This window comes from Saimiri boliviensis, chromosome 12 (assembly GCF_048565385.1).
Source record: "Saimiri boliviensis isolate mSaiBol1 chromosome 12, mSaiBol1.pri, whole genome shotgun sequence".
Classification (NCBI taxonomy): Eukaryota; Metazoa; Chordata; class Mammalia; order Primates; family Cebidae; genus Saimiri; species Saimiri boliviensis.
In genome coordinates, this window is record NC_133460.1 from 10,972,798 (window position 1) to 10,990,361 (window position 17,564).

At 59.9% G+C, this 17,564-nt stretch overlaps 1 protein-coding gene across 5 annotated transcripts in view; it reads left to right on the forward strand.

Moving 5' to 3' along the window:
* LMF1 (lipase maturation factor 1) overlaps positions 1 to 17,564 on the forward strand; it is a 115,257-nt gene that overhangs the window by 80,701 nt on the left and 16,992 nt on the right. For all 5 annotated transcript variants that reach the window (XM_010338982.2, XM_074381814.1, XM_003928362.3 and 2 more), the window contains 2 exons: positions 5,656 to 5,721; positions 9,800 to 9,967. In XM_010338982.2, coding sequence (XP_010337284.2) covers positions 5,656 to 5,721; positions 9,800 to 9,967 — 234 coding nt within the window. The remainder of the gene's footprint in view (positions 1 to 5,655; positions 5,722 to 9,799; positions 9,968 to 17,564) is intronic.

The window sequence follows — 17,564 nt, forward strand, 5'->3', positions numbered from 1 at the left end:
ACCCCAGGGTGAGGGTGGCTCCGGTCCCCTTGCAGCCCCTGCGGGACAAGCACACGGGACAGCAGTCTGTTACAATTCCCAAAGGATCGCCTGCGCTGTGGGGGTGCAAAATAAAACACTAAAAAGAGCATTCGTGGTTCCTCTTCCCAGCCACACGGTTCAGCTCAAATGGCCCCCCTGTAACAAAACCCCCAACTGTGCTGACTGTGCACACGCCTTCCCAGGTTCGCAAGGGAGGTTTCTATGGAAGCGCACTTTGTCTGTCAACAAAAGTTAAAATACAGTAAGACCAAAATCTCTTCTGTCTGGTTTCTAAGTCAAACGTGAACACAGCAAGAGGAATTTACGTGATACAGTGATTAGGGCAGCAGAGAGGCCGGCAGCTGGGAGGCTCTAGGGCAGGCCTGTGCTTCGGAGAAGCCACACCGTGGTGAGAATCGCCCTCCTCCTAATTCCCTTCCCCCGGCCAAGCTGGCTAAGCCGCAGTGATTCCCAGGGTCGGCATCGTGTTTGGTGACCTGACAGCATGTGGCCCAAGTCCTGGTGTCTGCAGGGCCTGGCTGCGACCCCTTGGCTCTGCCCCACCTAGGCAGCTCTAGACCCCAGTAGCCAAGGCCTCAAGGGCACCCAGAGCCAGGGGGAAGGGGCAGTCTGGGTGTTTGCAGACAAGTCTCTCTGAACAGGCCTTAGGTCCCGGGAGCCCAGGGTGTCCTGGCTGGTGTTGGTCAGAAAGTTAGTGCCCCTGCCCACAGTGTGGGTTGCCTAGGCTCTGCAGTGACCCACACGGTAATTGGGGCAGCCTTTCCAGTGGCTGGGGAGCAAACATCTGCTCTCAAACTCAAGGGAATTCACTTTCAGGCGGCATGCAAGCTCAGGGCAATCACCCAGGCCCAGGTCCCTTGGCCTGCAAATTGCGGCACCGCCAGTGTCAACCGGCCAGTCAGCTGCGTGTTTGAGGAAAGAGCTTTGTCCTCAGTGTGGAGCCATGGGGGCCCTGGGTCCCCTTCGTCAGGAGCCACAGAGACCCCGGTCCACCGCACTTTGGTGCTGAGCCCGCTGTTCTGAGGCATGAAGTGGCCCAGAGGCGAGGCCCCTCTTCTGCCTGCCATACACACAGCTCCCAGGAACATGCCTTTCCTCCAGAGAATGCCTGCCATGCACCAACTCCCAGGCACTGGTCCCTTCTCCAGAGGACGCCTGCCACGCTCTCAGCTCCCAGGTGCGGCTGTGCTTCAAGGAAGTGTGCACTGAAGCACTCACGGGCAGAGGCCACCTCCACACCAGTTCTCTCTTGCGTGAGGGTGAGAAAGTGCACACACCGCCTCAGGAAGACAGGAGAGCCACAAGGCCACGTGGGACCCCAGGCACCACCCCTGCCATGGCTGGGCCCCACCTCAGATACAGAGCCAAGAGGGTCTTGATAGACCCCACGGTGCCTGTGCCCCTGAGCCCGCCAGTGGTCCACTCACCCTGAGACACAGTTTCCTCCTGATCTCACAGCACTCGGGGAGAAGCGGTGGCTGCTGTGACAAGCCTGAGACCCCCGCAGCCGCTCATTGGGGCACCAGGCTGTGGCCCAGCTCCACGGCAAGCTCTCCCCTTTGAGTTTCTCCCGTGGAGGCAGGACCTGCTTCCAGTAATTCCCTGTGTTTGCAGGTGAGGAGGAGGGGCCTGATGTGGGCATGGGGACCCTGGCGCCAGGAGCCTGGAGGAGGTTGTGGCTTGGAGGGAGGCCTGGCGGCACCCCTCCTTGATACCGACACCATGTTAGCCGGTGCTTTCAGGGACCCTGCGTAGGGGCTGGGGGTCTGTCCTGAGCCACCATGCAGGTGTGGGGGGGTTGTCACTGCAGGGTTGGCGGCAGGCCTTGGGGCCAAGTGAGAGTGTGGAAACACTCCACAGAGCGTTTCCTTCTGCCACATAAGACCAGTTTCCAGATGGCGGCTTTGGGGAAGCGTGTTCCGGGACCCGTGGGCATCCAGAGAGGAGCCACTGCGTGACACGCCACGAGGCTGGACCATTGCCAACAAGCCTGGAAAGTTGTGGCGTCCCGAGCAGCGCGGGAGGGTGGCACGGCCGGCGTGGGTCCCTGGGTCCCTGGGTTCCTCCGGGTCTGCTGCGTTGTTGGCCTGTCTGTGCCATTTTTTTTTTTTTTTTAGAATTAATTTTGGGCTGAAAAGCCTCAAAGAAGGCTTTGTTCCTGTGACACTTGCTCTGGAAGAAAAAAAAAAAATCCGTGGAAAATCTGACATCTGCAATGCAGAAAGAAATCAATAGATGGGAGGAATATAATTATCTTCCGCTCCTGAAAGAATTTTTCAGATTTTTAAGTGTCTCATATCAGCTTAGAATTTGAATGACATTTTAATTATTTTGTTTTTTTCTTCTTTTCCTGGTTTGAATCTCCTTAGAGTTCCACTCCCGGATTCTGCAGGGAGCAGAGCTGGTGCTCACGAGGTGGGGAGCGGGGCGCAGGGGCTGGTGACGGCCGTGCCCTGCCCAGGGGAGCCCTGCATTTCATCAGGAGCCGCAGCTGCCCTGGGCGTGGACGGGGCCCCAAGGATTGGGCCTGGGCCGTCTGGCCAGCTGGATGCCCCAGGCTGTTCTCACGCACAAGTAGGCTGCAGGGCCGGAGCCCACGCAGAACAGTCTCTGGTGCTCTAGTGATCTGAGCAAACCCAGCTTCCAGAAGAGCTGGCTCTTGGTTTTTACAGCAGTTCACCCTTCAGGTCTTTAAACCTCAGCACTCCTGGGTTCCCAGAGCCCTTCCTGCCGTTGGGGGCACAGGGCGTGTGAGGGCCAGGGCACACGGCGAGACCCTAGAGATGGCGGTGCTGGACCCGGCGGGGCCCCGCCAGAGGCAGCGTTCGCAGTGCATGGGTGGCTGGGCCTCACAGACCCGCTGAGGCGCGTCCGTGGACTGCGTGTGGGTGGCGTCCGTGTGGCTCACGTGAGGAGCAGGCACCTCTTGCTCGGTGTTCCTGTAGGGCCTGGCTGGGCTTTTCCCCATACTCCCCTGCCGTTTCTCCCGTGTGCCCTCCAGGCAGCAGGCACTGCACCCGTGTGCTATCCTCTAGGGCGCAGTGCAGCCTCTCCCTGCCTTCCCACTCCCTGCCAGTCCCGTGGGTCCCTCATTGCAAACACGCCGGAATTGGACGCGCCCCTACCCTGCCCAGGTCATCCTGCACAGATGGTGGCAGAGCCTGCTGCCTCCTCAGCCGCATGTAACTAGAGGACCCAGCTCAGAGCCCACAGCCACCCCAAAGGCCCTCCCGGGTGTGGTCGGCTGTGTCAGCCTGGCTGGGCCGGAGTCCTTGGTCCATCCGGAGCACAGGCCTCCGTGCTGCTGGGAGGTGTTAATGTTTTACAGACGCGGCTCCAGCCTGTGATGGGCTGACTTGGGGAGGAGATGATACTGGGGGCCTGAGGCTGACCCAACCGGGAGGTCAGAACTGGGGCTCCCTGGAGAGGAGGCAATTCCATCCCGACAGCAGCTCTGGCCACTGCTCTGGAGGCTCTGATGGCCCCCACAGGCCTCAGTTTGCACCCCATGCTGTCGGGACTGAGGCTGGGGCAGATGGGAACCTGCACTCTGGGGGCTCCTGGGTCCCCCTACTGCGGCCTCCTCCGCCCTGCTGTGCCCCACACTCCTGCCTGAGGAAGGCATCTACACCCTCCTCTGCCTTCCCTCACTGCCATCCCTGCGCCTGCCTCACGGGGCTCCCTGCTCACGTCGGCCTGTCAGCTCTGTCCGAGCACAGGCCGGGCCCCTGTGGGGAACAGATGCTCTGTGCTCCCCAAGTTCAATTTCACGTGCAAACCCTGACCCCAGTGCCACGGTACCAGGAGGCAGGCCCGGTACCCCAACACGTCCATGGAGGAGAGCCCTCACTGATGGGAGGAGGCTGCTACGACGGTGTCCCCAGAGAGACCCTCACCCTCTTCCCACCGTGTGGGCAACAGTGAGAAGGTGCCACCTGTGGCCCAACACAGCCGCACCGGGGCCCGCCATGCTACGCCTGCCGCAGCCGCGGGCTCCAGCCCCGCGGGATGAGTCCCTGTTGCTCTATGCCACCACTGCCTCTGCCGTGCCTGGTGGCTTCCTGCCTGTCTGCACCCGCCGCACGCGGCCTCTGGTGGGTGGGGCGGGACCGCACCGTGCTGGGCGGACGGTCGGATGGACTGGGGACAGATGGGCGGAGGACAGGGGGACAGAGGCCATGGGATTCCACTGGGTGTAGCTGTAGCAGCAGAAACCCTGTCACAGAGGAGGCGGCGCTCACTTCTGCATGTGTGCACTTCCCCCCCGATGCAGCCAGTGTGTCTCCCACGGGCGGGAGGAGTGGCAATCTCTTTCTGACTTGGAATCATCTGAAGCCGTGAGTGCCCCCGGGAAAGCGGAGGGTGTGGGAGCCAACCCCTCCCTGGACGCTTCGCTGTGGCTGGGTGCTGAAGAGCCCCCACCCCCCAGCCTCCGTGCCCACATCCCCTCTTCCCCAGTGCTGACAGCTCCACAGGCCTCTCCCGTGGCCCACGTGTCCTCACAGCTGATGAGTTGCAGCTCACGAGGTCACCTTGGGGCCTGGGCCTGGGCACCCTGTGTGCCGCAGGGGGCACTGCTGAGACGCAGGTTCACTGAGCCCTCCCCGCTGACTGTGGGCTCACCCTGGAGCACCGAGAAGCTTCCCTCCGAGGTTGTCCTTGGGGGTCTGTGCAGGATGTGACGAATCTGTCATTTTTAAAGACACGAGACCTCTTTAGCGTGATGACGCGTGAGCCCTAAGAATTAGTGTTGGGAAAGGCGCGGTGGGCGCTGACTCTAGAAAGGAGCCGCTGTGGCTCACATCCGTGGTGAGCCCTTAACTCCTGCTCATCCAAACAGGCCCCAGCTTGCTCTTCCCAGATCCCCCTTCCCTAGTGCTGCACGCATAAGGTGCCTTCCTCATGGCGCCTGCAGCCTGCGCCCACAGCCTTCATGGACAGTTCGACTTCCTGGGAAGCTGCTCCCATAGGGACCACCACGCCCCCCCACCCTGTGACTGTCCCAGGAAGGTGTTCCCATCGGGGCCGCCACACCCCCACCCCGTGACCATCCCAGGGAGGTGTTCCCGTTGGGGCCCCTGTGCCCTCACCCCGTGACTGTCCTGGGAATCGGTTCCTGTCAGGGCCACGTGCCCCCACCCCGTGACTGTCCTGGGAAGGTGCTCCCGTCGGGGCCGCCGCACCCCCACCCTGTGACTGTCCTGGGAAGCGGTTCCCGTCGGGGCCGCCGTGCCCCCACCCCGTGACTGTCCTGGGAAGCGGTTCCCGTCGGGGCCAGGCGCCTTCACCCCGTGACTGTCCTGGGAAGCGGTTGCCGTCGGGGCCGCGTGCCCCCACCCCATGACTGTCCTGGGAAGCGGTTCCCGTCGGGGCTGCGCGCCCCCACCCCGTGACTGTCCTGGGAAGCGGTTCCCGTCGGGGCTGTGCGCCCCCACACCGTGACTGTCCTGGGAAGCGGTTCCCATTCGGGCCCCCGCGCCCCCACCCCGTGACTGTCCTGGGAAGCAGTTCCTGTCAGGGCTGCTGCACCTCCAGCCCTGAGAACCTGCTACTTTTGGGGCTGCCGCACCCCCAGCCCCATACCTCATGCTCCTTCTGCTGTCTTCCTTGCAGGGCCTGATCAAGATCCGGGGGGACCGGTGCTGGCGAGACCTCACTTGCATGGACTTCCACTACGAGGTGAGTGCGCCACGGAGGGTGAGGGCAGGGCACCCAGCCTTCACCCGTGCCTGTCCCGCTCCTGGTGGGGCTCAGTCCCACACACCCAGGCGAGCCGTTGCATCACAGGGTCACCCTCAGTTGACTCAGGACATCCCCTCCTTCCTTTCTTCCAACAAGGTGGTCACACAGGGGCTTGCAGGTGCCCCCACTTGCTGGGGCTGTGGGGGTGGAGTCTGTGGCCCTCCCTGGTCTCAGTGCAGCTGGTTTGCTCTCCTTGGGCTGCCTGTGCTGCTGTCCTCGGTCCTGCCCAGGCCTCCGGGCTGCCCCTCCTTCCTGGAGTGTGCAGCTCCCCACTGTCCCCTGACAGGAGTGTGATGGGACTTCCTGGCTGCGTGCCCAGCCCCTGCCACACAGCACTGTGACTCCATCATCACCTGGAGGTAGACAGGTGTGTCCACACAGGCTTAGCTCCAGGCTCACACTGAGTCTCTTCAGCACCCTGGTTCCCACCAACTGCCCGTATGTTGACATAGGGCTGTGAGTGATCTAGAGCTTGGGGTTCGTGTGTTCATGTAGGACTGTGAGTGATCTGGGGTGATTGGGGCTCGTGTGTTCATGTAGGGCTGTGAGTGATCTGGGGTGATTGGGGTTCGTGTGTTCACGTAGGGCTGTGATCTGGGGTGATTGGGGTTCATGTGTTCATGTAGGACTGTGATCTGGGGTGATTGGGGTTCTTGTGTTCATGTAGGGCTGTGAGTGATCTGGGGTGATTGGGGCTGGTGTGTTCATGTAGGACTGAGTGATCTGGGGTGATTGGGGTTCGTGTGTTCATGTAGGGCTGCGATCTGGGGTGATTGGGGTTCGTGTGTTCATATAGGGCTGTGATCTGGGGTGACTGGGGTTCATGTGTTCATGCAGGGCTGTGATCTGGGGTGATTGGGGTTCGTGTGTTCATGTAGGGCTGTGAGTGATCTGGGGTGATTGCGGTTCGTGTGTTCATGTAGGACTGTGAGTGACCTGGGGTGATTGGGGTTCGTGTGTTCATGTAGGGCTGTGAGTGATATGGGGAGACGGGTTCGTGTGTTCATGTAGGACTGTGAGTGATCGGGGTGATTGGGGTTTGTGTGTTCATGTAGGACTGTGAGTGATCTGGGGAGATTGGGGTTTGTTCATGTAGGACTGTGAGTGATCTGGGGTGATTGGGGTTCGTGTGTTCATGTAGGGCTGTGATCTGGGGTGATTGGGGTTCGTGTGTTCATGTAGGGCTGTGAGTGATCTGGGGTGATTGGGGCTCATGTGTTCATGTAGGGCTGTGAGTGATCTGGGGTGATTGGGGCTGGTGTGTTAATGTAGGACTGTGAGTGATCTGGGGTGATTGGGGTTCGTGTGTTCATGTAGGGCTGTGATCTGGGGTGATTGGGGTTCATGTGTTCATGTAGGGCTGTGATTTGGGGTCATTGGGGTTCGTGTGTTCATGTAGGACTGTGAGTGATCTGGGGTCATTGGGGTTCATGTGTTCATGTAGGGCTGTGAGTGATCTGGGGTGACTGGAGTTTGTGTGTTCATGTAGGGCTGTGAGTGATCTGGGGTCATTGGGGTTCGTGTGTTCATGTAGGGCTGTGAGTGATCTGGGGTGACTAGAGCTCGTGTGTTCATGTAGGATGTGAGTGATCTGGGGTGACTGGGGTTCATGTGTTCATGTAGGACTGTGAGTGATCTGGGGTGATTGGGGTTTGTGTGTTCATGTAGGGCTGAGTGATCTGGGGTGATTGGGGTTCATGTGTTCATGTAGGGCTGTGGGTCATCTGGGTCATTGGGGCTGGTGTGTTCATGTAGGGCTGTGAGTGATTTGGGATGATTGGGGTTGGTGTGTTCATGTAGGACTGAGTGATCTGGGGTCATTGGGGTTCATGTGTTCATTCAGGGCTGAGTGATCTGGGGTGATTGGGGTTCATGTGTTCATGTAGGGCTGTGGGTCATCTGGGGTCATTGGGGCTGGTGTGTTCATGTAGGACTGTGAGTGATCTGCAAACAGATACCATGATGGGAATGGAGCCCCTGCCAGTCAGCCTACCAGCTGGGACCAGGCCATGTACCACAGACCTTCAGGGCATCGGCTTGCAGGACAGGGGTTTCCTGGGTCTGCCTGGAGCCACCTCAGTCCCCTGGAACAAGGGCACTTGAGGCCAGTGGTTAAGTAGCGTGACCCAGAAGCAGTGTCCTGCCGTGCTCACTCTATGCATGGTGACCCCGAACCAAGCCATCACTGTGCCTTCAGGATACCTGCTCGCCTGGAAGGGCTCAGGGACCCTTGCAATTGGCTTGTTACTGGAACACTTGGGGCCTGGCTTCTTAATCCCAAGACACTCACCTGATAAGCATAAGCAGCCTTCTCTCCCCTCCCGGTCAGAGCTCAGCGACGCGCCGACACCCCCATTCCCCCTAGGATATGTGTCAGCACCCCCAGTGTGCAAGGTGGGAGCAGAGGTGAAAGTCTCCCAGCCCAAAAGCCAGACCAGGAGCTTGGACTTGGGGTGTGGCCTGCCCTGGAGACGCGTGTTCGCAACAGGCCAAGCCTGCCGCCTCCCGCGTGGGTCTCACCACATCCCCAGACACCTTCCAGCCTGAAAGGGAAGTGGCACAGCAGGCCTTCCGCTTCTCTGGCCTTTCCCTGTGGGCACTGGAGGACAGGTCCCACACGGGGCGTTCCGACCCCAACAGAGCATGCGCACTCCCCCAGACCTGCTGCCTTCTGAGTCCCTAAACAATCACCCCTTCACATCTTCCTCACGTTTTTCTTACTTAAAATAATCTTTTTGGGAGAAGTTTGCAGGCCGTTTCCTGAGGTCTGGGCCAGCGGCCCCGCCATGCCCTGACCCAGCAGCTCCCCTGGCTGCGGGCTGAGTGTCCCTGTGCACAGGAGCTCCTGGCCTTGCTGTGCAGAGTGTGACACAGCCACCCCACCCCCACGGCTCACAGCCGCGCTCCACGTCACGATATTTCCTTCCAGCCTCCATGCAAACAAAAATAACCCTTTGTCCTCGGAGCAAACGAGCAGATGCTCAGGACCCTCCACAGCCCATGGCTCTCGGGGCACACCAAGGCTCTGTGCTGGGACGCCCCTCGTGGCTGTGCACGTGGCCACCTCTCCTGCACTCCCACACCCCCACCCCAGAGCGAGCGCCGCCCCGCACCGCCCCACACGCGCCCTCTGCCACCAGGACCCTGACCTTCTCGCAGCCTCTCTGGACCCCAGGAGTCCCAGGACCTGGGTGCAGACTCTGAGGCATCGGGGGGCTGGCAGCACAGCCTGGCTCTCTGCTGAGTGTGTTCATTTTTCTCCCTAGTGGGGTTTCTGCAGCTGTGGGGCCCTGTGGCTCCCGAGGGCTGTGCCGACGAGGCCTTCAGCCCTGAGCAGCATGCAGCAAGCCCCCTGCTCAGCAAGGCAGAGTGCACACCCCACGGCACTCCTCCCACAGTGATGCGATCACAGGCGTGAGCCACCGCGCCTGGCCCTGACTGTTCTGAATTACGGTCTAGAGCAAGCTCCTGCTCTTCCTCCTGACAAGGCTGCCACGTGGGACCCTATGTGTGGGTCCTGTGGCCTGGGAGGCTCCAAGGTCTTACATGTACAGCCGTGAGCTGGGCTCTCTGCACTGGGCAGGCGCAGGGCCAGGCTCCTATTTTTGCCGGTCTCCACCCAGGTGCCTGTCACCTGGGTGAGAAGCCACCCGTGTACCCCAGCTCTTGGGGGTCCACCCACGGGCAGCAGGCAGTGCATTCCCCCACTGCCTGTGTTCTCGATTTGGGCACAGATGGTTTAAAGGTGTTGTCTCTCATTCAGGAGGGTGTGTCTTCGTGACTTTTAGATGGTGAAGATTTTGAGAAAATTAAAGTTTGCTCTGGCTTCAGAAACTCCCTTCCCTGAATGTCCTTTGGCTCTTAGCCTGGCAGGTGGGCTCTGCGGGTGCAGGGTCAGGGGATCCTGTGTACAGGACGGATGGGGTCAGTGGGCTGTGGACCCACATGCCCAGCCCCAGCCCCGCCCTCTGAGATCTGCCAGGAGACCCACACTCAGCCCCTCCTGTCCCTGCAGACACAGCCGGTGCCCAACCCCATGGCATACTACCTGCACCGCTCACCCTGGTGGTTCCACCGCTTTGAGACGCTCAGCAACCACTTCATCGAGCTCCTGGTGCCCTTCTTCCTCTTCCTCGGCCGGCGGGCGTGCATGGTCCATGGGGTCCTGCAGATCCTGTTCCAGGTGAGCCGTGCCGCCCGCTCTGCCCGTGTTCGTAGGGGCGCTGGCCCGTCTCTGTTTCTGGCTGCTGCTGTCTGGGAGGCCCCTGGAGGGTTCCCGGCTCCCTTTGGGGGAAAGCCTGTCTTCACCAGCCTGTATTTGCATCGGCCTCACCAGCTCCTCCGCATCCCCTGTGGGGGCCCCACTGCCGCCCTGTCCCAGGCTGGAGGCCGAGGGTCTCCTTCCCAGGCTTCCTCCAAGGTCTGGCTCCTCTCAAGAGCATTTCCCACAGCTTCGAGAGGCCACATTCTAGGCTGGGCCGCGGGAGGGGCTCAGGCACACCGACGTCCTGTGTGGACACCCCACATGCCTGTGATCCTGTCCTAAGATTCTGCCACTCTGGAGCTTTCCTTCCACATGTTCATATCAGTTCACCAGGAATCAAGGTCTGAGAGAGGCCAGGTCACTTGTCTCAATGTGGGTGAGGAGCTGCCTCCCCCAGCCCCGGGGAGCCCCAGGCCCCCCTGAGCCCCGTCCTGCCCACAGTCCCTGCCATCCCTGCCCCACAAGCCCCCAGTATCAAGGGCATCTTGAAGGGCAGCCCCCCCCACCCACCGACGCTGCCTCCAGGAGGGCTGGGCCCATCTCCAGCCTTTCCTTTTCCCTATAAATGGGACATTGTGACTGTCCATTTCCAAGGAGAATGTGGTTGGGATTTTAAAGATGGTTCTGTGTCAGTCGTGTGTTTTGAGGGACATATAACACACGTCCAGGGCAGTGCACGGCCCTAGGGTGGCATTCCACATGCTCTGGAAAACAGACGCACCTGCCCGCCTGCCAGTGCAGGGCCCAGCCCGCCTGGGTCTAGAGGGTGTTCTCTACGGGTGCAGAGACAAAAGACTGTGGAAATAGAGACACAGGACACCGAGATCGAGAGAAAAAGAGCTGGGCCCAGGGGTCCACCACCACCAGGACATGGAGACCGGCCGTGGCACCAAGTGCCTGGACACTCTGACTTTTGTGGGGTACAAAACAGCGGGGGCAGGGTAAGTAGGGGGAGTCCTCCACAGTTACTGATGGGGTCAAGCCAATCCCCTGTCTAAGGGACAGGGGCCCAGGGCTTGCAAGCAGCCGAAGCGGGGGGCAGTGGGATGTGTCAGCACTTGACATTGTGCCCGTCAATGAGAACAAAGGCTTCAAGAACTGCCACTTCTTGCTGTCTACCAAAGAGGAGCCGGCTGCAGCAGCAGGGAGGGCAAGCAGACACAGATTGTAACGAATACAGCAGCGCCACACAGAGACAGGTAAGCGCCAGGTAGCTGCGGTGGGCTCACCGATCTCAGCCCTTCCACGAGAGCGCGGGGAGTGGAGTGTTCTCCAGCTCGCCCGAGGACAGGGCTGTTCCCTTCCACGGTCTGCCGAGTAGCCGGTGCTTCCCCAGCGCGGGCGCCGCCACAGAGATCCTAGACGGCCTCCCGCAGCCATGATGCGGGCGTGAGGGGGGCTGGGCTTCGGCATTCGACAGGGTGTCCCTGCTGACTGCCCCAGTCGGTGTTCACAGGTATTAATGCTCCTGCCTCTCGACCACATCCCATAGTGTCCCCATCAGTCTCTGACCACAGCAACCCAAAAGTTACGAGATAATCACGCGTAAAGTCCAAGAAGGCTTTAATCAAGGCTTAATTTTCAACAGGACTAATATCTAATCACTCATGATAGTTAATACTCAGTCTAATATCTAATCATGATATTTTTCCTAAACTCTCCTGTCTATAGTCTATTAAGAAGAATTGGCTGAGGCTTCAGTCTCCTGCTTCTGCACTTAGGAAATTTTCCAGCCACATGCCAGAGCACCACAGGCTCTAGGGGCACAGCTCCGCCCACAGGCGTGGGTGCCGCACCACATTGCTGGTGCGCGCGGGGGCGCCCACGGGTGCTGGCTGGGTCCTGTTTGACTGCATGCGCGTCCTGCAGTCGGTGGGTCCGTCCCTGTGGACTCGTGGTGGCGTCCGGTTTTCACCATAGCCCACTGTGCACACGCACAATCTCGTCCTCCCGTGGACATGTTCTCAAGGGCGCTGCTGTATCGTGAGCATTCGCTTTACTGGAAGTTGCACGTGTCCTGGTGGCCACGCCGCCGTTCGTGACCCCGCTCCCTCGCAAGGCCCCTCGCTCTGGCCGTCGGGCCCTGAGCAGCTCCCGAAGCCCTCGGCCTTTTCCGTGCTGGTACTCCTGGGGAGATTCCCTGGCAGGCATCGATGTTGCTGAGAATCTAAGTGGGAAGAACTGACTTGCTCACAGAGGGTCTCCCATCCAGGACCACGCATTTCTCTCTGCGGCTCCTCGGGGCTCCTCGAATGCTCCAGTGGATTCTGTATGGCCACACTCTTCGTGTGTCTGGGGGCAGCAACTCCTAGGTGACTTTTATTGTTGGTGTTGTGAACAGGTGCCCTTTTAAGTACATTTCCTCCTCTTGGTTGCTAAGCGTGGGGTGCTGGTGACCGCAGCCGTTCTCGGCTCACCTCTGGTACAAACCGTCTGGCCGCAGGTCCCCCGAAAACGCGTCGTAGGTGTGATCCTGGGCGTCCTGGGTCGTGGGTCCCACAGCAGGGAGGGCCCCCACACCCTGCCTCTCACGATACCGGCTGTGGGTTTCGTGGCTGCTTTTATTAAGTTCTCTTTTGTGGTTTTGCAAGTCATGAATGGATGTTGAGTTGTAGTCACGAGGAGATCATCTGTGCTTTAATCTGTGATGCGGCGAGCTGCAGATGCTGAAGCTAGCTCACGTTCCAGGACGTTTGCGCCGCTTCCTCTGCAGGAGTCACAAAGCAGAGGTGACCATCCCGCACACCTGGCATGTCCACGCGTGAGGCCACCTGTGCCTCCGTGACTGCTCCCCCTTGGGGGCCACAGGACATGCAGGGTTTCTACTACTACTTGAGGCAGTTTTTGTGGTGAACGTTTTCTCTGGAATTTGTTCGTCTGTTTTCAAATTTGTTGGCAAAAAAAAAAGTCATAATATTCTGATAATAGAACCTGGATTTGTGAGCATCTCTTTCTGGGCCTCTGGCCTTAATCTTTTTTTTTGTTTTCAGATGGAGTCTCCCTCTGTCGCCTAGGCTGGAGCGCGGTGGTGCCGTGTCAGCTCACTGCAACCTCTGCCTCCTGGGCTCAAACGATTCTGCCACCTCAGCCTCCTGAGTAGCTGGAAATGCATTCGCCCACCACCAAGCCCAATTTTTGTATTTTTAGTACAGAAGGGGTTTCACCGTGTTGGCCAGGCTGGTCTCAAACTCCTGATCTCGAGATCCAGCCGCCTCGGCCTCCCAAAGTGCTGGGATCACAGGCGTGAGCCAGTGTGCCCGGCCTGTGTCCTTATTCTTAAAGAGACAGGGCCTCGCTCTGTCACCCAGGCTGGAGTGCAGTAGCACGATCTCAGCTCACTGCCTCAGGTGATGCGCCCACCTCAGCCTCTCAAGTAGCCAGGACTACAGGTGCCACCATGCCTGGAGGTTAATTTTTTGTAGAGCTGGGCATCTTGCTGTGTTGCCCAGGCTGGTTTTGAACTCGGGGGCTTGAGCACTCCTCCTGCCTGACGCCCTAAAGCGGGCGTCCCCAAACTACGGCCCGTGGGCTGCATGCGGCCCCCTGCCCCAATTCAGGAAGGGGCACCTCTGTCATTGGTGGTCGGTGAGAGGAGCACAGTATGTGGCGGCCCTCCAACGGTCTGAGGACAGTGAACTGGCTCCCCGTGTAAAAAGTTTGGGGACGCCTGCCCTAAAGGGCCATGACTGCAAGTGTGCACCACCGCGCCCCGCCTCAGGGCCTGTGTCCTCACGGATGTGCGTCTCCTGAGGAGCAGGGCATGAGGGCATTGTCAAGGTCAGCCTGGCCATCCTCCTCAGTAACAGGCCCCTGGAGCCCCACGGACATGCTTGGACTGATGTCCACGTTCTTTTGTTAGAAATAGAGCGTGGAGTTGTGAGGAAAATTAGTACTTAAAGGATTTTTTTAGCAAAGTGAATTTATTTTTGCACAGAGGGTCCTTGTACGGTTGGTTGGCATGAGAAAGGAGGATGAAAGTTGTCTCTTTTATTGGCTGGGGTTGGACTACACAATGTAAGAGACTTGATTGACTAAACTTTTTTTCTAGATAAGGTGGGCACACGCGAGAGAGGGGAAGGGGCAGGGTTGTCTGTGGCAAGCTAGAGAGCGAGTGTTGCTTACCTAAGGAGAGGAATGTGGGCGGGGACTGCAGCCCGCCTGGCGTGGGGTGTGTGCAGAAGGAAGGAAGGAAGCAGGAGTGGGCATGGGGAATTCAAGCGCCAGCCTGGCTCACAGTCTTTGTATCTTTCCCTTGCATTTCCTGTTAGTTTCCTCCTCTGGAGAAGGAAGACCGTTTCCTCAGTGGCTATTGGCCAGGGTGACCTACCAGAGGTCTCGGTGTGGGCAGCATCATTGCCCCCAGGATCCCGAGGTCTTCTGCCCACCCCAAGCCCCCTGCGGCGGTCGCTCCAGTGTTTCAGCTCCGTTTCTATAGACTTAGTTTAGCAGTTTTAGATTTACAGGAAAACCATGTGGGGATTACGGAAGCTCCCTTATCCCCTCCCCCCCGTCCCCCGTTTCCCTGCCCTCAGGGACTTGCAGGGGCTGAGGCAGTTAAGTCGATGGGCAGGGGTTGATACGTGGTTGCTGATAGGAGGGCCATGCGTGGCATCCCTCATTCTGTGGACTCCCACAAATGACACGTGTCCCCATCACGGAATGGGGGGACCTCTGAACCAGAGGCCTCAAAACCGTCCTGTACCTCAGCATGCAGGAACCCGGCCCAGGGGTGGGATGAGAATGGGATTACAGCCCCAGTGAGATGGCCGGGCTGCGGGTCCCCCTGGCGCCAACCCAGTTTTGGAGTCCGCTGCCTGGTGGGTGGGTGGGTGGTGGACAGTGGAGACGAAGGGAAGGGAGGGGACAGAGCTGGGCCTCGGAGATCAGGCCGTGTCCTCTCCAGGACGAGGTGGAAACAGCCGGGCCCTGCAGCTTGGCCTGGCATCCCCCAAGGAGGAGAGGCTGGTCGGCCAGCTGTCCCGGCTGCGATGTGCCCGGCCCCTCACAGGCAGGGTGGGGTCTTGGACTAGGGCCTTTGCCCCCACAGGCATACAGGCCAAAGGGTGTTTGGGGCACGTGCTATGGGGCTGACAGTGACCTGTGCTAACATTGCAGCCCCCCGCCTGGGGCCGTGCCCTCGCCTGTGCCAGCCCAGCACCCCAAGACCCAGGGCTGCCTCTGAGCGCCCCCTCCCTGGAGCCCGTTCTGGTTCCATGTGTTCCCATGTTCCTTCCTTTGTGGGATTGAGACATGAGCAGCCTCCCTGCTCCCACGCACAGTTTACACAGCTGTTCCAGAGGGTTCTGCACGGCCCTGGGGCCACTGCCTGCCTGGAGAGGCACATGTGAGCAGTGACTGTCCAGCCTGGCTGCCCAGCCAGCACCCCACGGGAGCCATCAGCCTCCACCAGGGCGGGAGGTGTAGTAGGTAAGTTCAGGCCTGCAGCCTCCAAGGCGCCTGCTGTTCACAGGGGCTCCCTGCCCCGGCCGCCCCACACGCAGTCCAGCTTTCTGAGCCCTGGCCCAGGCCCTCAGCTGTTTGAGCTGTGATGAACCACCACCAATGACGGGAAGTTCACGCTTTTGAAGCGAACTCGGAGGCATCCAGTGCGTTCAGAGCATGCCCCAACCACCGCCTGGTTCCAGAAGTGCCCACACCCCCACACCCCGTGCTGGACCCCACCAGCCACTGGGGCTTCGTCTCTGGATTCCCCTGGCCCCAACGTTCTAGGCCACTGGCATCCGCCCATGTGTGCCTCATGTCCCGCCTCCTCCCTGAGCGTCAGGACCCCAGGTCTGTCTCTGTCGGGGCACGTGCTGGAATCCGATTCCTTGGCAAGGCTGGCTGCGTTCCCATGTGTCAGGCCCAGGCCTCTAGAGCAGGACTGTCGTGGACGCCGATGGACCCGTCTCAGACCTCACCTAAGGCAGATTCTCTCTATACAGCCTGCCACTTCTGCCCCCCACCAAAGAGACATGGGTTCACGCCCACCAGAGTGCCCACCTGAGAACACAGCACGTGCTCGGCTGAGGCGCCCCACAAGCCCACCTGTTCCCTGTGGCAGCGAAGAAGCTGGAGGCTGCATCCAGAGAGCCCCTCTTCCTTTTTGGGGCCGCGTCTCTGGGGTGCGGCATTCCGTCACTCAGGCTCCTCTTCCTGTGCTGGCCAGGTCATCTGTGGGCTGCCTCTCCTCACGACGGCTCCGCCAGCCCGGGGCGAGCACAGATGGGGAGGGTTGTGGGAAGATTGATTTCCCTCTGAGGAGATGGCCCAGTGACGCTGGAAGAAAAACACGGAAGACGGGGTCCCCCGGGAGCGCTCCGGCCGTGCGTTCTACGGAACTGCATTTTCATAACAAAACAGCTGACCAGATGGAAGGCGAGAGCCGCACCAGAGAGGCTGAACAGGCGTGGCCAGGGCGCCTCCTATGGAGCACGGTCCCATGTCCCTGAGCCCTGGAGCTTCCTCAGAAACATGTCACCCCCAGATCTGTGCTTCTTGGAGCCCTGGTCCCCCACTGGGCTCATGTCAGGATGACCCAAGGTGGCTTTGGAAATATACCCAGGCCAGGCCTACCCTGACCAACACAGGCAGGCAGCTCAGAGCTCAAAGCTCTGGATGGTTCTGGCGTGGCCGGGCCTCAGAACGGGCGCTGGTGCAGGCTGGGCCCCACATCGCTTCGGTCCTGTCTGCTAGTCAGGCTGACCACAGGGAAGGGGCGCAAAGGCCCGCGCTTTCTGTCACCAAGACTGGAGAGCAGGACATTCCACTGGTGCCTGGGGCGTCCCTGCGCCCCAGACCAGCACCGGTCACACTCAGTCTGGGTGTGGCGGAGCCGTTTTTGGCACAGGGGTTTGGTAACATTGTAAATAGGGGAGAATAGGAAATATTTTTGGGCTCACAACCAGGAAGGCCATTTTTCCAAATTAACCCAGGAGAGCTGTGAATGCAGCTGCTAAAAGCTGTCATCACCCATGAAACTGACACGCTCCACCTGCACCGACCCCTCCCGAGATGTGGTGTCTATGCCCTCACCCTTCCTCCTGGGCGATGGGGATAAAGGCTGGGCGTTGCCGACAGAATGCGACCACAGCCCTCCGAGGAAGCCATGCCAACTCAAGTTCCCCAACTCAGCTGAAGACCCTCAGCCATGCAGGGCGACAGGCCACCTGTCTCCCTGACACCTCTGCAGCAGTGGCAGGGGCGAGGCTGGCAGCTCCTGTGACCTCTGCAGTAGCTCAGTGTCCAGTGCTGCCACCTGCGATCACTCCCTGGCCTGCAGGGGTGTCCAGAGCCCAGTCCCTCCGAGTCCCTGCTGTCGTGGGGCTTTGCTCACACCTGCGTCTTTCCCTGGCGCGCTCCCGCCGTGCCCCAGCCCTGCACGCGGCTCCTCCCCTCCCCTGCTGTTCATGCCCGTGGCACCGCATCCTGTGCCCATGTCTCGCTTCCCTGCATTTTGTATTTTGGCATGGGGGCGTTCCTGGTGGTGCCCATAGTTCCTGTCGTCCATGTCGCC